General features: G+C 45.6%; 1 protein-coding gene across 1 annotated transcript; it reads left to right on the top strand.

Moving 5' to 3' along the window:
• Positions 1-374: 374 nt before the first annotated feature.
• On the top strand, positions 375-10,329 carry LOC137157659 (extracellular tyrosine-protein kinase PKDCC-like). Its single transcript, XM_067555070.1, has 7 exons — positions 375-990; positions 1,823-1,945; positions 4,059-4,330; positions 5,480-5,559; positions 5,662-5,766; positions 6,995-7,171; positions 9,258-10,329. The coding sequence occupies exons 1-7, from the start codon at positions 493-495 to the stop codon at positions 9,359-9,361; spliced, it is 1,359 nt and encodes a 452-aa protein (XP_067411171.1). The 5' UTR covers positions 375-492; the 3' UTR covers positions 9,362-10,329.
• The last annotated feature ends 15,878 nt before the right edge of the window (positions 10,330-26,207 follow it).

Genomic DNA, 26,207 nt, shown 5'->3' with positions numbered 1-26,207 from the left:
AACTGGGGTCTTCCGAGTCTAGCAAGCTAAGCGGAGGGACCATCCTGTCACGGGTGCCTTTCAGGGTGGAAGGCTCATGGGCCAAACGCAGCTGCGGTGAAAGCGCAGTGAGGTCCGGGCCGGATGTGACCCCCTGAGTCTGACCACGTCCATTTGTGCGGCTGGGTCGGAAAGGGTCAGTTTCAAACGGCGGGGGCGATCCGGCAGCCGGCGAGAGGCGTCTGTCTGTCCGACCCGGCACTGCACTGCACGGCACCCACCCAAGCCACCCCCTGCGGGGTGACAGGCGGCTGCAGAGGCCAGGCTGCCCGGAGGCTGCGTGGGGCGGGCTGGGCTCAGCTGGGGCCCGCCTTGGGCGAGCCGAGGCGGAACCATTCCGAGGCGGGGCGGGCGGGAGCCGGGGCTGGCCGCAGCTGGCTGCGGCTGGGACTGGCTGACACGCCGCCCTGGGCAGCGCTGGCCGGCGGAGGGGCCGCGCTCAGTCCGTCCCGCATGCGGGCAGGCCGGGCCGGAGGGGGGACAAGGCCCGCCCTGCGGGGGCTGCTCGCCCTGCTAGCCGCCAGCGCCCTGCTTGCCCTGGCCATCCAGAGCTTCCCGGGCGCTGGCCCCTGCGACGGGCCGCGGGGCTGGCCCCGGCCCGCCCGGCGGCCTCCCCCGGCTCTGCTGGAGGAGCTGAGCCGGCGGCAGCGGGACCTGCTGCGCCTGGCCACCTCCGGCGGGGCGCCGCGGGGCGGCGGCCTGGGCTGCGAGGACCTGAGCCGCTTAAGCGGGGTGGGCGTCGTGGGCTCCGGCTTCACCAAGCTGGTGCTGCGGGCGGCCCTGCCGGGGGCCGGAGCCATCGCCCTCAAGTCGGTGCACCGGGCGGGCCGCGACGTGAGCCGCTGCGTGCAGCGCTACGGGCACCCCGCCGGCTGCCGCCGCCTGGCCGGCTACAAGCTGCTCAAGGAGGTGACCCTGCTGCAGCGCCTGGACCATCCCGGCGTCGTCAAGGCAGGTAGAGGGGCGGGGGGCGGGTGGACGGACCGACACCTCTGCGCGGCTGCCCCGTTCGCCCACGCGTGGGGGGGACTGGAGCTGCCGCCGCCTCTCCAGCGCCCCTCGGCTACCGACCCCCGCTGCCGGCGATCTGCGGGCTCTCCGGGCCATGCTGCGGCAGCCCCCCCGCCCCCGTGTATGGCGGCGTTTGGGGGTACGGTAGCAGGGCGAATGCCCGACCTCCTTGGCTCACACCCATTGCACACGGGCAGCTGCGCCCCGCATTAGCCAGGTGCCCTCGCCAATGTTCCCTGCTGTGCCCGGAGACAGGGGAACGAAGGAGACCCCGCCAAACGGATGGCGTTAAAGTTAGGGTGCGGGCCCGGGCTGTTTACTACAAAAACCTCTTGCAAAGATGCGCCCCGAACCACGTGTGTTGTAGAAAGCGAGTTCTTCAAATCCACATCTTGGGAACGGATCCGAGTCTCTTTCTGGGCTTGATGACCGCTAATGATCCCATTAGCTGGGGGGAAAAAACCACACAAGGCGCTTCCTGCTACTTTCTAACTCAGCAGAAGAACTGCTAGTGGTCGGGGCAGCAGTAAATAGTGCATCGATGTGATGGTATCAGCGCCGAGCAATTGTATTGTATTCTCTGTGGTGCGATTGTATTTACTCACTGTTTGCATTCTTTAAATACAGAGTACAGGAGAATGCCTTTTCCTGTGCTTGAATCCATAGTCCCCAGAGCCAAGCTGAGCTGGCAATATTTATTCAGGTTTTTTTCTTCTTGACATTTGTACTTGCATATGCATCAATATGACAGTCACTCCTTTTCTCTCTACAGTTGCATGGTCAATGCTATGATAATAGCTTAGATCCCGAAATAAGGGTCATAGCTATGCTGGAGCTGGGATCCCCTCTGGAGATGATTCAGCTTCTGCAGACCCCCTGGGAGGAGAGATTTAAAGTAAGAAAACAAAACAAAGGCAGTTTTATCAGTATCTTTTAGGTCTCAAACTGAGTAAATGCAAAGAGCCCATGATGAGAGCTGGAGCACACGGGCTTATCATGCTGACACTCTGTTTGCTCCTGCAAATCTTCTTTAAATAAGCTTGTTTTCACTCCTTTTAAATTACAGTAAATAATATCTCCAGTCAGCGAGCAGGAGCTCGGCTATTACTAGCTATTCCTTTATTCCCCCCTTTGAAGCAATGTTAGAACAGACCTAAAATTATAAAAAGTCTAAAGAATCCTGCTGTGGGGTATTGTTGTGTTCAGTGCTCTGTGGTAGGCTGGATTCTGGTTCTGGATATCTGCTGCACGTCTTTGCATAGAGGTCTATTGATTTGTATAGCTGGCCCATTGTTGCAGCAGCAGCAGTATGTTCCAGTGGCTTGGGCAATGGACAGGGACTGTTCTCGTCCAGGCTCTTCCACTGAGTGATCTCCTGTGTGACCTTGGGCAAGTTACTTTACCTTTCTGCACTTCTGTCTTGTCTCTTATCTGTTTTCTGTTATCTAGATTATAAGCTCTTCAGGATAGGGACTGTCTCTCCTGTGTGTTTGTCCAGTGCTTAACACAGTAGGGTTCTGATCTTGTTTGGAGACTCTTAGTGCTACTGCCACACAAATAATAATAAATTGCTGTCTCAGTCTTGTGAGTGTCCCTAATGTCTGCTGTGCCTCTGAAGTGCTAAACACAGAAGCTCTTTAGCCGCTCCATTAGCATAAATTACTTCTGACGTGGAAGTTCTTTTTATTATTTGTATTACAGTAGTGCCCTGAGAGGTCTCAGCCAAGGCCTTACTGTAGTGGCTGCTGCTTATTTGCTTCCCTGGAAGGGAGGAAGATGCAATCAGTGAGAAATTATTTGGTTAAAAAACCTCCCACATCATAAAACCCCCAGAAGCATGTGACCCACAAAATGCTGAATATGATTACCACAGTCATAGCCAGCAACAGACCAGGACATCCAAAACTCAACAGAGGGGCTTCGTGGCAGGCTACAGCCGAAGGAAAGGCTGGGTTTCCAGAACGGATGCTCTCTTCAGTACACCCGTCATGTAAAAATATCCCCATAGTTTACAGGTCAAAAAAGTTGTACTGTAAAGTCCCACCTTTGCAGACTCCAACAGTAGACGTGACCGAGGACACTTAGAAATCCATGGCACTGGTTTAAATGGTGATAGGGTTACCTATTATTGCAGTAAGAGCCTACTCAGCATCTTGGAGTATGTCTACACTGCAATTAGACACCCATGGCTGGCCTGTGTTTAATTGCAGTGTAGATTTTCAGGCTCTGGCTGCAGCCTGAAGCTTTGGGATCCTTCCACCTCATAGGGTCCTAGAGCCCGAGCCTGGACACAAATATGCCACAATTAAACAGCCTCTTAGCCGGAGTCGGCTGGCATGGGCCAGCCATGGGTTTTTAACTGCAGTGTAAACTACCCTTAATGAACAAGACATTTAGTACAATAGTTTTACATAGGGAGTGCTGTTCCAGAACAAATAATTACATCATCTATTCCTGTGTCCTGATTATTGAAATAGTCTGTACTGATGGTCCCTGCCTGCTTTTATCCCCTGAGGCACCACACTAGGCACTGATCTTGTAAGCTGTTCTGAGTGAACAAATCTAAAGCCCATGCAGACCCCCACTGAAGTGAAGGGGGTTCCATGTGGGTGCAGGAGTCTATGTGCATGAAGCAACTTGCAGGATCAGGAGCCAATTATTTAATGCTGAACCATGGTGGAAAACACCTTCCTGATCCCAGTTGGCAATCGACATGTGGCCTGAAGCATGAAAGCTGACGTATCCCTTGTAGCTTTTTACCCTAGTGGTGTGACTGCAAAGATTTCTTCTTGTGCGTAGGCATATTTAACAAACATTGCTAAACCACTTATGACAGTAAAATCCTGTGACAATATTGACAATACAGTTTGTAACATACACATAATTTCCTTTTAAGCACTGTACATTTCTTGTCTTTAATTTTACTGAATGCCTTCCCCCTTGTTCTTCCAGTTTAATAGCTTTTTTTGGACTATGTTTCCGATGCATATTCATCTCCTCTCTCTCAGATTTGCCTGAGTCTAGTGAAACTGCTGTTTTACCTGGCACATTCCCCTCTGGGTTCAATAGTCCTCTTGGATTTCCAGCCAAGGCAGTTCGTTATGGTGGATGGAAACCTAAAAGTGACAGACATGGATGATGCCAGCACTGAGGAGCTGTCATGCAAGAAAGATAATGACTGCACGCTAGACTTCCCTGCAAAAAGCTTCGTTCTCAAATGTACTGCAGCTGGGAAATGTGAAGGACTAAATGAAAAGAAGAATCTCTTTAATGCATACCGGTATGTTCAATAATATAGAAAAAATTGGCAGATTTGATCATAAATTGCACAGTACCATGTAGTAAGTAGTATCCTGTACTTATTCTAGATAGAATATGCATGCAAATGATTTGTTAAGGATCTCTTTGTAGCAAATATTATTTTCCTTGTTAGCTGAGAATTGAAAATAACTTAATCGTTGCCTAGTGCAGACACCCTTTCTGCACTGCTCCCCTCTATGATCGCCTGTAAGCCTGCCCAAAACAATTTCTATAGTGAATGTATTGCTTCCTAGAGGTGCCACAATGACAGCTTTGGATACTGAAATCCTCTAACTATCCACAGCAGAGGCAGTGGCAGTGTGAACTTCCCCCCACCAAAGTGCCTTGGCATAAGACCAGGATAGTTTAGTCTCCGTGTCCCTTTAACTCATGGCCTCTAATCTGAGATGGGCAACAAAGGAGTGAAGAAGTAATAGGAGATGGACATCTCTTGAGAATTGAACCCAGACTATCCAGTCACTTCACGTAGGTCACCAATCAGTCATCAAAAGACATTGACTTCTTCTCACCATTGATTTGGGCTAGATTTGAACTGCCGATATGGAGGTGAAAGTCTTGAGAGCTCATTATTAATATTCAGGGACTTCAGAGTGAGACACCATTATTGAGGGACCCTCTGTGCAAGGATAAATTTCACCTTAAAAGAAAATTATAGTCTTGCAATAATTACCCATCCATCCTTTGTGGAGGGACTGGCTGCCAAGCCTTGTTAGCACAAGGCCTTCTGGTTGCCCTAGGTGAGAGAGCGTACATGTCCGTTGTAGACTGGAAAGTCACTGCTTAAGCCATGAAAAGTGGCCCAGGCAATATACATATGAGCCTCTCATGGGAATGTAATGAACGCTTCATTCCTCGAGTCCTTTAAAACTAGACTGGATAAAGCACTCAGCAGCACTCTGTGCCACCGGGACCAAGCTTTGAGAGAGGTTGACATCATGATCTGTGAGAAGCCAGTTAAGGTGCTCAAACACCACAGTAGTGAGCATAACAGAACAGAATAGTCCCCCCGACATTGACAGTCTAAGTCAAGTGGAAATGGAGAAAGCACTAATTATTAATGTATTGAGACGTCTTGTTTCTAACAAGCCTGTGGGATTTTTTTTTGCAGGTATTTTTTCATGTATCTTTTGCCACACACTGCACCTTCTGCTTTGCGGCCCTTTCTGAGTGATATTCTGAACGCAACAGGTACAAGCTAATATTTAGAACCCACTGTCTTTTACGAGAAGACATTCTAAATGGTATGTCATCGGATGAGTCACTTCTGTCATCTTTTCCTTTTTAACGTAGGTGATTTACGATATGGAATAAATGAAACCCTAGGAGCTTTTGAAAAAGTCTTAGATTTGTACAAGTCTGGGCTATATCTACAGAAAAGGCTTCCTCTTTTAAAAGGTACAGGACTTCAGAGACTTGAGATAATAGTTTAATTACTGCAGGTGCGATCGGACTGTAAGGATTTTGTAGCTTCCAAAGATGGACAGATTCTGATCTCAGGTACACCCATGCAACCCCAATGAACTCAGTGGTGTAGGTGAGAGCAGAATATGGCACACTTAGGCCTAGTCTACACTAGAAAAGGTTTACCAGTAAAATTAGACAGGTATAGCTATACGGGCAAGCCCTCTTAGTATCGATGCAACTCACACCAGCAAAAAAGTGAAATAAGTTATACCAGCAAAAGCATTTTTATGCTGATATTACTGCATCTGCACGGGGGCTTTTGAAAATAGAAGCACCACCAAAATAAACAAAGTATCACCAAAAATCACACCCTAGTTGACGCTGCTGTAGCAGCAAATGTTTCTAGTGTACATCTGGCCTTAGTATCTTTGTTTTTCTCTCTTTGGAGCCATCTTTGCTGTTTCTTCATGGGAGTTGTATGTGATTGTACATAACAGTACAAGCAATCTGGCTTATGTGTTGCGTGTTGTGCTGCTTTAAGAACTTTACTTTACTCACAATCCTTTCAGTGTGTGCATCCGTTTGTGTTTCAAGTGAATATATGTCCAGTTAATACCTTAAGTGGCCCTCCAGCTCTTTACTTCTGTGGACCAGCTGGTAAGAGAGATCCACCGCTCTCTTTACCCACGTAGCCCTGTGGTACTTCATTTTTCTCCTATCTCCTGCTTTGAGTCATTGGTGGACCATGGATCATAGTTTGGGTTTGTGTTTCCCTACAAAAGAAAGGACTCTTTACCTGGTGGAGAAAAGTGGCTAAGCATTCTTCTCCCCTGTGAAAGGGCTCATTCCTTGCTGCTTTGAGCACGAAAGGTGTTGTGGCCCAAGTTTTCCTAAGTGTTGCCATGCAGGCTTGGGATGGGCATGAACTGCAACATGCATGGAATGTGCCAGACTTTCATCTACTGTCTGGAAATTGCATGCTTGTAAACGGAGCATGTGCAAAATGTCTGTGTTCTCTGTTTGGATCCTCCACTGACTCAGTTTGAGCAGGCTATTTTCACTTCTCTCTGTCTTATTTGAATGAAAGATGTCATTCAAGTGCAAAGTATTAATGTTATGATGTAACTAACAACACACTACAGGGTATCTTCCTCTTGGATTACATTAAAAGTTTCCAAAGGCCATGTTCCTATATAGTAGTTTTTATTCTGTTTCCCAGAATACATCTCCCTAAAGGGATTCCGAACCATGGAAATGCAGGACTATAAATGCTGGCCCTCCTATAGCCATCTGGGATGTTTGCTCTCCGTTCATAATGCAGAGGAAGCTGCAGCAATCTGTAACTCCCAACCACAGTGCCAGAGTTTTATTGTCACTCAACAGAGAACATGGACAGGTGAGATGATGACTTTATTTCATTAAAAATCCCAATAATGATCTTTCAATACAGATGGCCAGAGCTAGTTGTAAGCTGCTGGGAGCTGTGTCAGAAAGTTCACAGCAGGGAAGTCAAGAAGGTTTCCTTTAGAATTAGATCCTGGGTTTTTAAAAAAGCATGACATTCCATTTAGGAACTGGTTTCATGTCCCATTGCATAAAGTGGCTGTCCTGGTAGATTTAATAGAAGCCATACCATGCTTCTGATCTGGTTAGATTTCCCAAGCTGTACAGTGTCTGGTCTGCTCAGTACTGAGATGAGAGGCTGCCCTGCTATGAAAAGTCCAGAGTACCATAGGAAGTGGTGTGGCTGTTTCAGTAGGTCCCTCTGTTTTCCAAGTCAGTATTGAACTAATTCCCCAGCATGGTGCTAGGTGGCACCGTGATCTTGGAATTACCATCTTGACGTATTATCAAGAGGAGGCAGTACAGCCTAGGGGCTAGAGCGATGAGCTGGGACTCTGAAGATTTGGGGTTTATTCTCAGCTCTGCCACTACCCTGATAAGTGACCTTGGGCAAATCACTTCCCCGCTCTGTGCCTCAGTTTCCCCATCTGTATAAAATGGGGATAATGATACTGCCCTTCTTAGAGATTTACAGAGGAAAAGCATGATATGGGAGCTAAATATAAGATGATAGTAATATCTTACTGTTGAGACAGGAAGTTACCTTTTGTGGTCATTAAAAATACCATAGCTCTTGCAAGAGAAGTGGTGATTTTAGTATCCATGTCCACAGTTGATTAATTACAGTCTCCCTCTGTGAATTCTACAACAGGATGTGATAAATTTCTTCACTGCCTCTCTTAAAGTTTTGCATGGTGTTGGTATGCGCTTTAAAATAGTTGCTATGATCCACCTCAGAGATAGCTGCATTTCAGTGGAGGGTGAGTCAATTGCTGTGGTATGTACTATTTGTAAAAAGCCTTTGGGTCATTTGAGATGAAAGAAGATCTATAAAAGTAGGTGGCTACTATCATTATACTCAAAAGAACTGTAATTTACAATAGTTTTGATCTTTTTATCAAATTAAAGCCCCAGATCAATGAGTTTCACAAACGTCCCTATAATTAACTCTGATTGCAGCCTTTTAGAATTATACTATAAATCTCCTGATTTAACTGACACTTCAGCAGCAGTCTATACTATTACTTTATAATGTGAACACTGAATAAGGTAGATCAGCGTTAACCAAGCATTGTTATGATGGTGCTTACGATCATATATCTTGTCTGTTGACATGATAAATGGGTGCCCTATGGGGTTCTTTGTTTAAAAAAAAAAAAATTCAAATCCTTCTGTACAAGTTTTATGAAAATTGTACATTGGATAACTTTATCATATAAGAGAGCATTCATGTGCTGACAAAACAGTACATGTGGCCTCTGCACCCAGAGCCAGTTTCAAAATATCAATGGATTATGCATGGGTATTGTATAATGCATCTCCTCTGGGTTTTATAATGTGACAGATGTTAGTCACCTGCATCATGCACTATTAGAAGGAACTTGGCTACTACGGTGATGAGCATGGTATAAAAACCTATACAGAATGGAATAGAACCGTCTGCCTGCATTGCTGCATTCTGTTTCTGCAACAGGCTACCCGATACCAGGGCCATTTCTGTAGTCAGTCTTGATTCTCCTAAACTGTTTCTTCCTCACATTTTTCAGCAAGTCTTTGTTTCTGAGTGGCCAAAAAGAACAAGTATGTTACTTGTGGCCTGATTTTCTGACTTGCTGAGGGCCCAGATCTTGCTTTCAGATTAACTGGAGCTGAAGGTGCGTGCCAGTACCTTGTTAATGTAACTCAGTAATACAGATTGAGACATAAAAGCCTATGGGGCCTGATCCTGCATTTCTTGAGTACTCTCATTGATACTGGTGAGGATCTTGGGTGCACAGGGAATGTAGGAGTGATGCTTCAAATGCACATACCTAGTGCAAAAAGAACTTGCTTAGGGAATGCTATAAATCTCTCTCGGAACCTAAAGAACCGAGATGACCGTCTTCTCTGTTCAACTTGCATATTTATTTTGTTTCCAGGACGCCCACTTGCCTTATTTCGAAGTAGCCTGACTGACTTAATACCAGACGTCAATGCTGTAGTCTATATGAAACGATCTGCTGCCTCGAGGGAAAGACTTTAAAGGGAGTGAGAGCTCACGTAAAGCAATTTGGGGAGGAGTCATTGGGTAGAACATCATCTACCAAAAGGAATGACACATTTTATTTTGTTCTAGGATGTGATCTCTGTGCCAGCTTGGACTGAGTAAAATGGTGCTGTCTGCTTGATCAAAGCAGAGTTTGTCCATAGCCAAATGCTCTCTTCTATACAACCCCTCCAGGTTGTTAGCCTGTTCCCAGACTTTGCTGTTCCTTGTAAACGTTTGCTGTTTTAGTTCAAGTGTTGCTGCAGTTTGCAATACCTCAGCTTGCTGCTTTCAGAACCGACTTGTCAGCCAAGGAATAGAAATGGCCTTGAGGGACTTGGCTGTAGTTAGTTCATCTGTCTTTGAAAATCTATGAATATTGCACCTCTGGAGAACACAGAGCTCCCCAATGACAGGGCTGCCAAAGGGATTTAATACCATCTTAAATGTAAGAATCCATACATTAGTGATGGGCCCCGAGTTTGGATCCAGTTCCAAAGTGAGTGGGGATGTTCAGAGCCTGGGATTTGGATCTGCCCATTGTGGGGGGTGGGGGAAAGGGGATCTAGGCATGCAGTTCAGAATCCAGGGTTTGGGTGCAGCCCATTATGGGGGGTAAGGGGATAGGCGTGTGATTCAGATTGCAGTGTTTTGGTTCAGCCCATTGGGGGCGGGGAGGAGGTCAGGGGGTAGATGTGCCATTCACATCCAGGGTTGGGTTCAGCCCATTATAGGGCAGGGGGAACAGGTGTTCAGTTCAAAATCCAGATCCAAAGTTTGGGATGTTTGGCTGCAGGGTGTGACGAGTGCATTTTGAAACACCAGGTCCTTTATATCAACCTTGAAGGTTGTCCCACGTTACTTTCAGTGAAAGAAATTCTGCTGAGCAAAATGTTCAGAGTATTTGTTTGAAGTCCTGTTCTGTGTGGTAAAGACCTGCTGTTTTCCTCTTGACAGTGAGGTGAAGAGGGGTGTGTGTGTGTTGTTTTGTTGCTTTGATGGGATCATGTATTGCGTGGGCTCATTGGGCTCAGTTCCTCTTCTGAAAAGGCTTCAGGGTTTCTATGCATTTTCAACGGCAATAAATGGAGACATACCCAACATCGTGCCCGGACAGGAACGGCTGGGAGCACTGCAATGCTGCTTCTTTTTTCCGGACTATTTTGTGGTCCAGTTCAGAAAAACCAAATCACAATGGGCCACGAGCCCCCATCTGCCTTGTGTCAAGTCTGTGTATGCCATGGAGTAGGTCTTCATGGTGGCGCTCTGCACTGCGGTGAAGAAGGTGAGTGTGTTTGGGGACATGACCAGGGATTTCCTGCCATCTAATGGTGAGTGTGCCGGGGAGCAGTAAGACCATATTGGCTCCTCAACCCTTGTACTTTCATTACCCTGCAGTGGCCAGCTGTGGGCCACAAGGGGCATGGCTGCAGTGCTGTAATACACCCAGGGTTGGCCTAGGTCAGCTGACATGGGCCACAGGGCTATAAAATTGCAGTGTAGGTGTTCAGGCTTTCTTCAGAACCAATCCAAACATCTATGGTGCAATTTTGTAGCTCCGCGAGCCTGAGTCCTCTGATACAGGCCAGCCCTAGGTATTGTACTGCCCTGTAGATATACCTTACGGGGTTCTGGGTACCTAGAGTAAGGATTCCTGAGCATTTGCCTCAGGCTATGCTGCATTTCCCATGACTTGGTTCTGTGTTTCCTAATGTAGCTGCTCACCTCTTAGCTCATTAATGCTCCATTAAGGCACAGCATCTTCCTTGCACTGGGGCTTTCTTATGCAATTCATCCCAGCCGCATTATGCTCCAAAATGACACATTTAATGAAAATGTCTGTATAGCACAAGAAGACTTTTTTCTATCATGATGACCCTCCTGCTGTGGACTTTGTGAAGGCAATGTTTTTTAAGTGGACGGGCAAAGACTTTCTCTCCAATACAGTGGTTCTGTAGAAGTGGAAGGAAAGGCCCGGGCAGGGGGTCCTTTATTTTTTTGCTTTGACTCTACTGCATGAGGCCTGCAGGGCGTCTGCCATGTGGTGCTCTACATTAGAAAGAGTTAATGAGATTGTATCCATATCTCTCAACCCCAGGAGATACAAATCAGAACAGCACCTTCTCATGGCAACAGCCAAGGTCTGGTTTGTGGTCTCCTCATTGCTGGACATAGAAATAGACAGGATAAAGACTCTGAAAACTGCACAAATGAAGTGATCCCAGTGTGTTAAAAAGATCTTTTTACAAATTCTGATGAAAAGTCAAGGCCTGGGCTCGGGAGGGGGGGAAGAAGTGTATTTGAAGCACCCAGCATTCCATGAGGCCTCCTCTTTCGGCTAATAATACAATAAAGACATTCTGAAAAATTCTCTCTCCCCCATGTTGCAGTCAGGCCTGGCCCTTTTGCAGATGGGGTGGGGGAGGGCATTGCTTATTGTAAATATGCAAATCACAGAGTCAGAGCTACAGCAACTCTAGAAACTCCTGGGGGAGAGGCTCATGTCTTGTGTTGTGCAAAGGTCTGCACACACAGGGCTAACAACTACTAAATAACTTTTTTTTAATGGTGAACAAAGGATTTAAAGGATCCCAATGAGCTGATTTGCACTTGGCAAGCGAGAAACCGCATGTGGAAAACTTAGCCTGTACGTTTCAAATTAGCAGGGAAATTTTCAGACCCCTGACTTCTAAAGTGCATATATGCATGTGTCTAACTCTAAGCATGCAAGCAGTCCCATGGCATAAGTACCATGCTGAACTGGGGCCAGTTGTGTACCTATATGTGCACTAGTTCATGCACACTTCCAACAGTCACACCTCTGCACATGTTAAAAATTGCACTCACAAAACTTAATGCTTTTAATCAATGTGGTAGGTGCAAATTCTAACACGTGAGTATGCAGGTGTGTCACACTAGTGGAAGTATACGCATGGGTATTCACACCTAAAAATCGGGGGCAGGTATGTGTGTGCCCAGTTGTGCTGACTTGTGAGTGGAGGCCTAGAATGCACTTTGAAAATGTGCCATTCGAAGTCTATGGGCACAATTCTTCTCCCTGCTCACCGTGCAGCTCCGCAGGGCATGTAATATGGGCATTGCACTTTAGAGGAGGCTCTGTGAGAAGAATGAGCTCATATTATGCAGGGTTCTGCAATCAGTGGGAGTTTTGGGTGTGCAATGAGTTCAGGATCAGGCAACTAGAAGTGAAAAACTGTCCTGCTCAATTTCAATCAACATTTCTTAATTGTCTGACAATGAATTTACTGTCTAAATTTAGATCTTCAAGGGTCCTAATTCAGAAATGAACATGACTGCCTTTTCTTTTTTCAGTTTATTACTTTACTTTGCTACCATTTGGATCTACAGGTTTGTTGCCTAATTGTGAAGGCCTTGGATACCAAAAACTCTCATTGCCTTCAATGGACATTTTGGGTATACAGTGATTGCAGAACCAGGCCTTAGAGGGTGAAGCTGTGTTCATGCCAGACCCAATAAAAAAGTCAGGCATTGAGACCAATGAAAGTCAGGCTTTCTTCCTTCCGATCTTCGGGTTAGTAATGTTAAGTGGCCGAACACGGAGTATGTGGAGTCCAAGCAAACACCGTTGTATCTATTTTAATTACTTGCTGTAACAAAACATTATCCAAACTTGTAGGTTGGAGGGTGATCACTTTGTGAGTCATTGCTCTGGAACGAGAAAGGACTTGAGTCTCTGATACATGAAAAAATTTTGAATCCACAAAATAGCTTCCTCTGCTTCTAGCTCCTTTGTTCCCTACTCCTGTTTGCCCCTTCTTGCATTCTTTGTGCCCCCCTGTGCTTCCACCGAACTCCAAGAATTCCGGAGAACGAACTCCGTGGCAATTCAAAGTGAACAAACTACAGGATTATAATCCAGATTCAGCATTTCCCCAGGATTTTGCAGGTTACAATTTTTGGCAATCGTTCAGTTCTATGATGCACTAAAAAACATGCCCTCATCAACCATAGTATATTCTCTCGTGCAAAGTGGGTGTTTTATAGAGAGAGCAGTATCTCCCTACCTTCACTTGGCTAATCATTCTTTGTTCTTCTTTTACACTACAGCTTCATCAAAGGTCTTTATAAAGTCAGTTGCAGTCATATTTTTCCCTAAAATCTTTATTTAAGTAGCTGAAGTACACTCTCAGGTAAGTAAGTTTGTTGCCCAAAAACAGCTGCTGGAGTCAATTTATCCCTGTTATCAGTCACACTATTGCAGCCACCATTGTGGGGGAGTGCTTAGAAGGAAACAGCAGGGGAATCAATTGCAACGGAAACCATGTGTTGGAGGAACAATATTTACCCAATGTGTTTATCACATCTTTCAGAAGGACATTGCTAGTGGAAGAAAGTTTTGTCTCCATAGATAAAATTAAGGAATATCATGTTTTTAAACTGAAAATGTTAATATTGTTCATTCATTCGAGGATGCAATAACAGAGATAAAAACTATATTCATAAAACAAAATAATGTGCACTGCAAAGATATGCAGCATGATGTAATAAATAGCAGCAGATGAGGAATGACTCAATTCAAGTGTGTGAATAGTGATTTACATAGTGAATACATGATTTAGCACTTGGTGGGGGAGCTGAACTTGATCATGAAAAAATAAGACAATATGTATCTAAAAAGCACTTACACTGATAAAAACAATGCTTTGCACTTGTATTACATTTTCCAGATGAGGATGGACAAGTATTTTACAAGCATCAATTAATTCTCAATGATTTTAACATCCCCATTGATGAGTTGGCTAAGATGGTTCAGGATCCTCATGACAACCATGGTATTATCCTAAGCGCTAGGTCCAACTCCACACTCTGTCTGGGGTTTGGTTTAAGATTAGCTAACAGAGAGTTGGAGATTGTGTCGTGGAGCAAATGTTAAGGCCTGTGGTTAGAAGTTAGAGTATAACTCTTCTTTTGGGGAAAAGGACCCGTTTTGATGGTCCATTTTCATAAGTGAATAGAATATGAGTACTTCTGGACAGATCTGAATACAATATTGCATCACTAACACACTTCTCTGTTGGGGGTTTAGTACGACTTATGATGATCTTTTGTCCCGAACTATTAGTAATCTGACTTTTAGATACTCTCTTTCCTAGCTGTGCCTCACAGGTCACCAAGGTGTACAGCAGATCTGCGGCAGATGGAGCAAGATGACAGCTTGCTAGAGCTCTGCTGGTGGAAGCCTTATGTAGAAGCCGATTGACTGCATCATTAATGATTTTTAAAGCAGTCTTATGCCATGATTGTAAGGAAGGCAAAGAAATGCTTCTGTTCCTCCACCATAGCTGTTGCATAGTCTAGGGCAGTGGCTTTGTTCTGGGCATTCTGGGTAATCAGACTGTCCTCACTTCCCTAGTGTGAGGACATTTCAGCTTATTCTGCAGAAAAAAATGATCAGATTGGGACAAAATGATCAGGCAGGGTCCTGGCTGGAGGAGGTGAATGCTAGATCTGCCCTGCTTAAGATTCAGCTCACTGATTTGTTGTGGGAACTTCACAACAACCACAGGAGCATAAGGGTATGTCTTCACTGTAGAGTTAGCTAGGGCTCTTTGCCCAGTGTTGCCCCTAACTCTTCTCCCATCCACACACAAAGTTTGGTGGTGCGTTCAGCCTGAGCACTTCCACTGAGGCTGATCACCTGCCCACTTTGCAATTAGGACGCAGTCTAAATCACTCAAATGCTGATAGTCTCCTATGTCTTCCACGATGTGGCTTTGCAGAGTGGCTGCTCAGACCCAGGCTAGGCTAACCTGGATGCTGATCATCTGAGTTAACACTGTAGGGAAGATGGGGCATAAGTGGCTTGCACTAGTTCATACGGAAGACAGAGCCAGGAGTGAAACTCTGATCACCTGATTCCTAGTCCTACAGCTTAACCATAAAGTCAGGCTGCCATTTTTTAACCTGCTTTTCCATTTGCTTTAAATGTTAAGGTCCTGTCTAGAGTGCATTTGAAATGTGGTGGATAGGCTATTGACATGCACTATTGTGGACAGGCTGAGTTAAAAGCGCACGCCTTGTCTACACTAGGCTGTTAACACATGTTAACTAACACCTTCCAAATCCTAGTCTACACAAGGCCTACTACAAGGACAAATGCTTACACTATACTGGCAGCATTTATATCCAAAGCCAATCAAAATCAATTAAATTATTCTTTGGGACTTCAGTGGGGTTTGGATCAGACCCATTATTTTACTTATTGTACTGAAAATACATGATCTGTGCCCAAAATGAATGTTTTGCCTTCCACTGTAGCATGGGGCATTGGTCAATTGCTGGTGGATTCTCTGTACTTGGAAGTCTTTAAACCACGATTAGAGGACTCCAGTAACTCAGTCATAGGTTATGGGTCTATTACAGGAGTGGGTGGGTGAGCGTTTGTGACCGGCGTTGTGCAGGAGGTCAGACTAGATGATCATATTTGGTCTCTTCTGACCTTAAAGTCTGTGAGTAAAGGCATTGGGCAGTCCCAAAGTTATAAAACTAAACAATCAAATCCCCAATTCTTTTTATATATAGATCACTCCTACCTAACAAATGCCTTCATCAAGTGAATTCTCTCTCTCTCTCTCTTTCTCTCTCTGCTGGGAGATACTATTCTGTGACACCCTTCAGTGCTTCACATGCCAGATCAGAGACTTGCAACACTTCAGTGTAGACCAATAGTCCCCAGACTGTGGGGCATGCCCCCCTGCTAGGGTGTGGAGGAACATTCAGGGGGATGCATGGCAGGGCCTTGGCCAGCCCCCCCAGGGGGGAGACAAGGAGGGAATGCCACATTTCCATCACCCCCCCAGCCCTCCACTCTGCCCTTTCAGCCCCCAGGCTAGCTCTGCCTCTAGCCTCAACTCCTCCCTCATCCCCAGTTCTGCTCCCAGCTTCGCCTTCAGCCCAAACGCCCTGTGGAGGAAGCCTGGGCTGTGCAGTAATGGATGGGGAGGGAGGGCATGGACAGATTCCATTACTGGTAGGGGGGGCGTGACAGGAAAAGTTTGGGCACCATTGGTGTAGACACCGCCTATGCTGACGGGAGAGAGTCTCCCATAGGTTTAGTTAATCCACCCCCCCAAGAGGCAGTCGCTAGGCTGACAGAAGAATTCTTCCATTGACTTAGCACTGTCTACATGGAGCTTAGGTTGGCTTAACTCTGCCATTTAGTGTGTGGACTTTCACTGCCCTGACCAACATAGTTAAACTGAGCTAATTTTCTAGTGTAAACCAGGCCAAAGTTTATGAATGAGTTTACGTGTTGGGGGTTGCCTGTGATAGCAGGTGACTGGACTCAATTGCCCTTCCAGTCCTATTTCCATTGCATTGATTTCACTTGGGTGGGACAGCTAATCCCTTCCTGGCTATTTAAAGAATTAGGAGAAACCAGGGAAAGATTAAGGGGGAGTTCATGACTCTATTTACAAAGAAAGAAAGAAAGAGAGAGCAGTCTTGAATAAAGCATAGCAGCTGCTTACCTGAAATGCTTCTTGGTATTTTCCATCTGACATCTTAGGACATTCGATGTGTGTGCTGGAGTCTTTAAGACATTCAGAAACTGTTAGTAAAATTCCTGTCCTGCCATACCAACATGCTGAGCAACTTGTGTCCCAAGATTTCATTCTCAAGCTTTTAATCTGAGCCTGTAGTGTTTTAAGTGTAGACAAGCTCTTAGCAAGCTCCATCTTAAGACTAACTAGCTTTCTTGCCCCCCATACTCTGACTGAAAGGCTGTTCCATAACCTTCCAGAACAGAGAGCTGTTTCAGACTGGAAATAAGATGCAAATGTTTAACAGTGAGGGTAATTAATCACTGGAACAATTTACCAAGGATGGTGGTAGATTCTCCATCACTGACCATTTTAAAATCAAGATTGGATGTTTTTTCTAAAAAATATGGTCTAGGAATTATTCTGCAGAAGTTCTCTGGCCTGTGTTATGCAGGAGTTCAGGCTAGACAACCACAGTGGTCCTTTCTGGCCTTGGAACCTCTGAATCTTGCTCCTTTGATGATTAGAAACCTTGTTTTAATTTCCAGCTTAAATTTATTCGTGACCAGTTTATATTCCTTTGTACTTGTGCCAACATTATTTTTTAGCTTAATTAGCTCTTCCCTCTCTTGGTGTTATATTTACATAGAAGTTAGGTTGATGTGAGTTGACACAACTTGCATGCATGTTGTCATGTACTTCTTGGACATGGTAAGTCGCAGGGCTGCTACTAATAGGTCCAGGCTTCTGTATCAGATATAGACTGACTACAGAGCTTTCTTTTCAGAGAGTGACATTCACACCACGTGTTCACTCTAAGATCCTTTAATACTTTGCCAGGTATAGCTAAGGTTAGCTTAAATAAGATGGTGGCTGACTAGTGTAATACAGTTTAGCATGCCAGTATGCATATCTATGTTCAAATTTGTCTCCAGTCAGTGAAAGCGCCTTGTTACAGCGACACAGTAAAACAACGCCCCGAATCGCATAGAGCCATGGGCGACATACTGAGATTGAACAGTGCAAGAGTAGATATTGCATTACCTGCGTCAACCCTAACAGTCCTCCAGCAGCCGTCCCACAATGCCCCATTCCCTGCAACATAATTTTAAAATCCACTGCCCAGGAGTCTCAGAGACCAGAAGCCATCCTGCCCCCCCTTTAAAATTTCCCATGTGTTTTTCAGTTGCCTCTTCCTGATAGCCCACGTTGGCAAGACTCTCCCTTGTGTGCAGCTGCCCAGCTGACCAGGTGGGCTCCATACCCTAGACACGCCCTGCCTGGATTAGCCAGGAAACATTAGCTCTCCTGGGCCTGTGAGAAGAAGAGGCTGTGCAAGCACCGCTACAGCCCAACCATAGAAACGTGGCCATCTATGAGCCGATTGCAGCAGATCAGCAGCAGAGCTGCGGGAAAGCAAAAGAGTTTTGCCAGGGGCACCATAGCAGAGAGAGCAGCAATAGATCTGGTGCTGCCCCACTGACCTGCTGTTTTTACAATGAGCTGCAGGCCATGCATGGTAGACGCCCTATCAGCACACCACAGAGCACTGGGGACACCTCAGAGGAGACTGAGACAGATACGCTGGCCACATGGACAGTGGGTGAAGCTTCCCTTTGGGGTGGCTAATTCCCCATCCCACCTCTTCTGTCCACGGCCCAACCCCCGCTCTGCCCCAGAACCCACTTGCCACCGCATCCTTCCCCATGCACCCCTTACCTGGACCCACTGCTTGCTACGTCCCTCCTCCCTGCTCGGCCCCTTCCTCTCTTCCACACCCCCCTTCCCCGCTCGGCCTCCCAGTCTCCTACTGGCCTCGCACCCGGGCCCAGCGGCTCCAGTCCCGCTGGGAGCCCTGGGCCGCACTCATCAAGCCCACCCCCCAGCTTCAGGGCCGCACACAGGCTCAGGGCACAGGGCGATGTGCCCCGGAGCAGCTCCCAGGCCGAGAACAGCAGCTGGGAGCTAGGGAAATGGGGTGACCAGATAGCGAGTGTGAAAAATCAGGACAGGGCGTGGGGGGCAGTAGGCACGTAGCTAAGAAAAAGCCCTGAATATCAGGACATCTGGTGGAGGGAGACCGGGATCATCGCACTGCCGGCTGGGCTGGGGAGCCCGCCTGGACCCTGCCACCAGACCTGCCTGGGACCAGTCAGGGGAGAGGTGCTGCTGCTGGGCAAGCTGTGGCTCCTTGAGGCTGCTGCTGGGTCCTTCTCCCAGTTCCCAGCCACTACTCTTGGCCCAGGGCCTGTGCCGGGGCACGTCGCCATACAGCATGTGTGCCAAACCCTGTGCCCACCTGTGGCCCCGCTGCTGGGGGCTCGGCGAGCAATGTCTGGGGCATCCCATGGGTCTGAAGCTGCCAGTTGCTAGGCACCCCGGCGAGGAGGGCTCCGGAGCCAGGTGGTTCCCCACAGGCTCGGCCAGCCCCAGGGACACACCTGGCTGCAGGGAGCTGACTCTGGCCTAGCGGAGGTTGCGTTGCACTGCTTGTCTGGGGGAGAGCATTGGGGGATGGAGGGCGAGCGGGGGCAGCATGCAGGTTCCAGGGTGGTGGAGGAGGCGGTATCTGTTACTCAGCTTCCTGGGTTCATCAGTAATCTCGCTGGGGAGTCCAAGGGATCCAGGAAGCTGAGTAGCAGATACCATTTCCTCAGCCACCAGAGAAGGGGCAACCCAGCAGCCTTCCCTGGCCTTTAATACTTGCCACCTATGCCTAGTCAGGAACAGTGGGGGGGAAGGGCAGAGAGATGTGGCAGGGGACTCCAGCTATGCTGCAGGTCAGCACCCGATGAAGGGGTAAGCATGTGCATGCATTTTTTCCTTACAAATGTTCAAATTTAAAGATGGAGGCCAGCCCAGCCTAAAGACAAAGGTATCAACCTCTCGTATACTTATTTGAGGAGAGGAACAATAAACAGAGGTTTCAGTTGGCATCTTCTTTTCATTCCCCTGTTTGGTTCGACCGGGCGGGGGGAGAAGGGCATACGGGGTCCGTTGTTTATATACATATGGATCTCCCTTTTATCATCCTGAGAGATCCCGATGACACTTTCATCCTCTCCCAAAGGTTTCTGGGATGGCTGCTCTATTTCTTCCTCCATGGTAGGACACTTGCCTACGCCACTGAGCAGTGCGGTCGGCTGGCACCATTGCAGCAAACAGGCTAGTGGCATACAGGCTTGGGCAGCTTTGGGATGCCACTAGCATCTGGGGGTCTCTGTGCCTTTGTGATCCCAGGAGTGAGAGATCAGCTAAAATCAAGCACCACCTGTGAAAAGTATGGCTAATAGTCTATGCTCATACCTACGGACTAGGAAATGAAATTTTATAGCTTCATGCAACAGAAAATACTGCTCCCCCACCCCGTCTCACCCCTGCTAGGCCATACTCCCCTTGGCTGAGACTGGAGAGTGGTGATGTGCTGAGACACTCCAAAACCAATAATAATCCTATTAACAGTGTTGATGGGAATAAGGGAAGGGAATTTTGAAACTCATTTTTCTTTTTCCATTGTGACTGTAAATCCAGATTTTTATCAGCAGCTTCTGGCATGTTGACCTTCAAGGGTGTCCCCCAGAACCACTGACCCTAATGAGGTGAAGAAATAACTAGATTTGACGTTTTGAGGTCCACCCACACTGGTAAGGGGTCCTGTCACCACCTGCCCTATAACTATGGGGGCCTGTGTACGGTGAACACCCCACACAGACCCTGAATGGGTTAATATGGGTCTGAGAAGCCAGTTATCCTACCTGGAGAGCCAGACTTAACTGATCATGAAGCCCAGATGGGCTGGAACAGTCAGGTTATTATAAAGAGAGAAAGTTTGTAGCAGAAGTGGGGCTAGATAGTTTTTCTATGTGGATGAAGCAGAAAAGGTTAAAGTAACTGTGGGAAAGACAAATGAGGTACTTCAGAGCCATTCCAAGTGGGGAAAAGATAGGGGATTTAAATTCTAACTTGCAAAAATTAAGGGCATGCTTTTAACTAGGAAGGAAATTGGAGAAGACTGGGACTTATTTCTTTATGGTGAAAAAAGTCAGATAGTTCATGTTCCTGGAAGTAGTGGGTGATAATAAATTAACCTGGAATGATCACACAGAAAATATTATACAAAAGTGTAAAAGTAGGATGAACTTATTTAAAAGTGTAGCTGGAAACAAATGGGATGCAGCTAAGAAGGTATTGATGATGGTTTATAGAGCATTGATAAGATCAATTTTAGAGTCTACAGATGACAAGCTTTTGGTTGAGCCTCAGAAACAGCTCTTAGAAATAGGAACTGTTCCATGCCCGAGCTCTGTGATTGGCATGTGGTACAATGATCACAACACCAGTGTGTGTGCTACAAATAGCCTCTAGAGAAGCTACAAATCTACAAATCTAAAGGTGAAACTATTAGCTCTCACCTTTTGGACAAATTTACCTTTTGGTAAAACTGACTAATGAAACTAGAAGTACATAACAGATTTATGAGGATTGCTGGGAGCATAGTAGACAATACTACTGCCACAGACTGTCTCATACTATCCAGGTCAAAATATGGGTAAGGCAGATCTGTAAAAAAGGAAAATTGAGAGAACTAAAAATTTTGAGTTGTGAGAAAATCAAATTAGAGCTGGACAGTTATTTCCCCATTTGCGGATTTGGAATTGTATGAAAAAACTGAGGGAAGGGGAAAAAACACATGATGGTCAATGGAATTTCTGAATTTATTCATGGAAAAATGGGGCCAGCTTTGCCCAGTCTATGCAGACAGATCATAAGATGACAGCACAGGTAATGTGAGCAAAACCTTTCTGTGTTTCTAGTTGTGATGCTGGCTAGATTAGGGGGACCATTTATGATACTATCTAACATCAATATTTCAAAATTACAATAGTTCGTATGAGATATGCCATGTCAGGTACTGTTAGAAAGATTATAGTTTGCTAAGGATGATGATATTCTTTGTGTATGTGTCATATTTGTATTGGAAGTTATAGATATGTTTGATGTATCTGTATTTCAACTTGTGCTGTGTTTCTGGGTGACTCCCTAGACAGGATGGCAGCAGCAATAAGCTGCTTAATGGCCCATTAAGGGAACTCAGGGGTACAATGGGCCTGGGGAGAGAAGCTAGGGCTACACCTGATGAGTCACCAAAACTTACTCATGTGACCCTGGACTCCATCTTAGTTAATGGACTCCATCTTAATTTCTACAAGCAGCATGGCAAAGGCCAAGGGACATAAAAGGCAGCTGCACCACATCCATTTTGTCTTCAGTCAGTCAGTTTTTACCCTTCAAGTTCAGCCATCACCTATCTCTAGATCAACTTATCTACAACTGAAGCTGTGAAACAAAGGACTGAGACCCACCCAGTACTGGATGTACAGCAGAGGGACTATACAGCCTGCAAACTCCACAATTCTACTGGAAACTTGATATATATGGACTTCCAAATCATTTGTATGTATCTGATTGCTTTAATCATTTAGCAGCTTAGTTTTTCTTTCCTTTTATAATAAACCTTTATTTTTAGTTACTAAAGGATTGGCTGGTAGCGTGGTATTTTGGGTAAGATCCAAACTTACAATGATTTGGTGATGTGGCTTGACTCTTTGGGATCAGGAGAACCTTTTTGGTAAAGAGCATAGAGTTTTTTAAATAACTGTTCTCTTTACTGGACCTAGTGGTGGATTAGGAGCCAGAGACTGAAATGCAGTAAAGGGGGCTGTGTATATTTTTGTTTGGCTTCTTGATAACCAGCATGGGGAATCAGAAGCATTGTTTGTGAGTGCTTGGGAAGTGTGACTTCAGTGTCACCCACCAGTGCTTGGAGAATCTGTTCTCCTTTTGCATCCTGCCCTGACCTTGGCATTTTCAGGTGGTCTACTCTAGACGTGGACGGGTCACACAGTTCTTGGAATCCAGAAATCTAAAAGGCTATTGAATGATGTGACTATTCTGGCAGTTGAACTAATGGGGATAATGTTGGCATTAACCTGGGTAAAAGATCTGCAGCTGTATTTTATCTGATTCTGTGTCAGGCATTATAACAATCAGAACTCCCTTTCTAATTTTAAATTGTCACCCAGTTAATTTGTTAAAAATGTGTTAACGTTGCCTGTGTGGGCAGGGGAGCGGGGCAGTTGCACATTGATTTTTCTGCACTGTTTTTCCCCTATTCAAAGTTTATTTTTGGAGAATCAATATCTTTACTAGTCCTCACTGGTTGCTGTACTTCCTGCAGGAGAATTGTGCATCCTGTGTTAGCTATGCCAACATAGTTATTCTGGTATAGTCTTTGTCGTGTAGAGACAGACTCAGGTCTTGTCCACATAGGAAAATTGACCTGCAGACTGTCATGGTATATAATTATTCTATGATAGCTATGCTAGTATAACTCCCTGTATGGAGACTCTATTCCAGAATAAAAGGGCTTTGTAAGCAGCGTAACTTTACCAGAATAAAGACATTTTTATTTTTGGTATAGCCTGTCTACACAGGGAGTTGTACCAGCAGACGTATAATGATATAATTATACTGCCTGTCAATTTCCTCACGTAGTCAAGCTCTAAGAGCAGGCCTTGGTGTACTCCAGCTGCTGACAAAAAGTAAGACTTCTATCACAAATGTGCTGTGGACAGAGGGTCATATCACACAACAGTAAATGATTTGCTTTGTAATGGAATATTATAATTCTACTGAATTCACTAGTAGAAGGTAAACATTATAGAAAAATGAGCTCAGATATTATTGATGAGGCCATGTCAGGTTGTCCCCTGGAAAGGCAGAGGTGTCTAGTTCTTAGAGCAGGGGCTTAAGAGAGAAGTCTCTGGGCTTCTGGTTCTGACTCTCTCATTGACTTACCATATGACAGTGGCCATCAGAACCTCCATTTACTCCTCTATAAATCAAAGAAAAAGTCTGCTGAGTGTGGAGAACCTCCTGTAAAAGGTTCTGTCTGCAGAAATACAGCTACAACTATGGAAATGCTAACTATTCTTTTTTTTTAACAAAGAAGTAAAAAGATTAGCTAAACTGAAATGAAACAGAATTAACTAAATGCAGTTCCTAAACACTTATGTATTCTAAAGGCAATCTCTGACATTGGCAGACCAGGTGTCAGCTCAGGCCAAGATCTCCATGCCTCAGTTGAATACTGACAAATGCAGAGATGAAATCAGTCTGACTCACTTGTGTGTTAGGAGTGTTAAAATAGGCATTAGTATTATAAGAAGGTGTTTAGACTTTATTGAATGCTTGTGAGTTGCTGCATGCCTTAATCTCACTTGTAACATCTGTATCTCACATTGCAAGGTAATATTGAGCATTTGCATTATCAGCTTCTGTAACTGTATGAATCACTAGCCAGGAGACATTAACTAGTGTGAAATGCTGGACTCCACTAGGTATTATATCCTGCCTGGAGTGGAACGTTAAAGAGGACAGAAGACTTTGTTGCTACTCTCTCCTCCCCCCACCCCTGTGAAAATGAGTCTTGCAAGTAAATTCCTCCCACCAGCTGAGTTTGCAGATCAAAGCAGAAGGGGGGAATGGGAATAAAAACAAGGAGGAACTGTATCTCATTGCTGTTTGGACTCTGGGAGCAAGGTTTCTAGGCATAAGCGAAAAACCCACAGCTGCTTAGCCTGGGTTAGCCCTAAGAGACATGTAGATCTTGCTTATTATAGAAGCTTCTATTGCTTTTTGAAACTTAAGACTGTCACTTGTTTGTGTGTGTAGGTTTCCCTGCTTTAGCTTTGTAAATAGCTCTCATTTCTTTTTCCTATTAGTAAATTTGTATATAGTTTACTATAGGATTAACTACAAGCACTGTCTTTGGAGTGAGATCCAAGGTGCAATTGACCTGGGGTAAGTGACTGGTCCTTTGGGACTCAGAGTAACCTGAATGTTGTTGTGCTTTTTGGCGTAAGGCACCATCTCTCACAAAGGTGGGCTTGCCTAGGTGACAAGATAGATCAGAATATCAAGAGGACTGCCCTTGTGACTCCATGTTAAGGCTGTTACAGTGCCTGAGGCGTTCACACTTGACATTTGGTTGGTGAAATCTAAGTATAGAACTCTCAGTCAAATTGGGATTCGAGTCCTGGCTCTTAACAGTCTGCCCTGAGGTTGGTACTCACACTCTTGAGTTGCTGCAGGACAGCTTGACGTAGTCGGTTGTTTGATTTTTAACATTGCCTTCTGCACATCACTAGCAATAACCTCTTATCATTGCACCCTGCATTTCAATAGTGATTTAATCTGTCATTCAATACTAATGGAAAAAGCATGCGTTCACATGTCAGACAGGGCACAGTGGTTGGAATGAGACTGAAAATGAATTGCAAAGAGTCCTGCGTGATGTCATGCAACGTGTCAGAAGCAACCAGCCACAGCCAGGGACCTGGAGAAAGCATCCTTGCGATACCGCTGTGATGTGAGCCTTGCCTTCTCTGAGCAATTTAGCCAGCATTACTCCTTGCACTTCACTACCAAGAATAAGGAAAGACAATGGCAGCCCCGTTCCATTCTGCGAGTAGCCAGCATTTATATTTAACACTAGACACATGGGGGGGTTCATCAGCTGGATGGAGTTTGCCTGTGAGGGAGGGGGTTGAAGGCTAACACAGAGGGAGACTGACCATCCGTTGTTTTTTCTGGCAGTGTGAACTGAGGAAGATCTCCAACAGCCCACAGCTCTGGAGAGAGACTCGCGTTTGGAGCAAGTTTCCTTATTTTGACATCTAGATAGGTGAACATCAGGTCAGATATTGATCCAGAATCTCCAGTTAGCTCAGTGCCAGTGCAGTAGCCATGCTGAGATCACTGGCAGACCTCTCTCCACGCAGGCAGCAAGCACAGGAAATGGAAATTCAAATCTTCCCGGGCTTGAGGGGAAGGGACTTTACCTGCTATTGTGACCAGAGCAGCACAGCGTGATTGGCCAGAGAGGTGAAAATGGGGCATAATGGGATACATCCCAGAGGTCAATGAATTCGAATTAAGCTCCACTACGTTCACACTGACGCTAATTTGAATTAACAAATTCGAATTAGGTGCTACACCACTTGCAGAGGTGGTCTTATTAATTGGATTTTACAGGCATCTTAATTTGAATTAACAGTGGCATCAGTGTGAACGTGGGAGTAATTAATTTGAATTAAGGGACTTTAAATCGAACTAAGTCCCCAGTGTGAACCAGACCTAATCAGTACAATACTGGGCAAAGTACATTATTTTGTATCTGATAATATTTCAAATGTGAGACTCATTATTGCCTGTGTAATTTATTTGTTGTACAATGAAACAGGTAAGATCCAGACAGC

The sequence above is a fragment of the Emydura macquarii genome, unplaced genomic scaffold (genome assembly GCF_026122565.2).
Source record: "Emydura macquarii macquarii isolate MOO-44397 ecotype Brisbane River unplaced genomic scaffold, CSIRO-AGI_Emac_v2 contig_1551, whole genome shotgun sequence".
Taxonomy (NCBI): domain Eukaryota; kingdom Metazoa; phylum Chordata; order Testudines; family Chelidae; genus Emydura; species Emydura macquarii.
Note: the sequence above shows the minus strand (reverse complement) of the source record. Positions and strands in the feature narration are given on the sequence as shown.

Excerpts from the sequence above, each read along its gene's own strand:
- LOC137157659 (XM_067555070.1), top strand. The coding sequence starts at position 493 with ATGCGGGCAGGCCGGGCCGGAGGGGGGACAAGGCCCGCCCTGCGGGGG. Across the intron at positions 4,331-5,479 it reads AATCTCTTTAATGCATACCG|GTATTTTTTCATGTATCTTT; the intron begins GTATGTTCAATA and ends TTTTTTTTGCAG. Across the intron at positions 7,172-9,257 it reads TCAACAGAGAACATGGACAG|GACGCCCACTTGCCTTATTT; the intron begins GTGAGATGATGA and ends TTTTGTTTCCAG.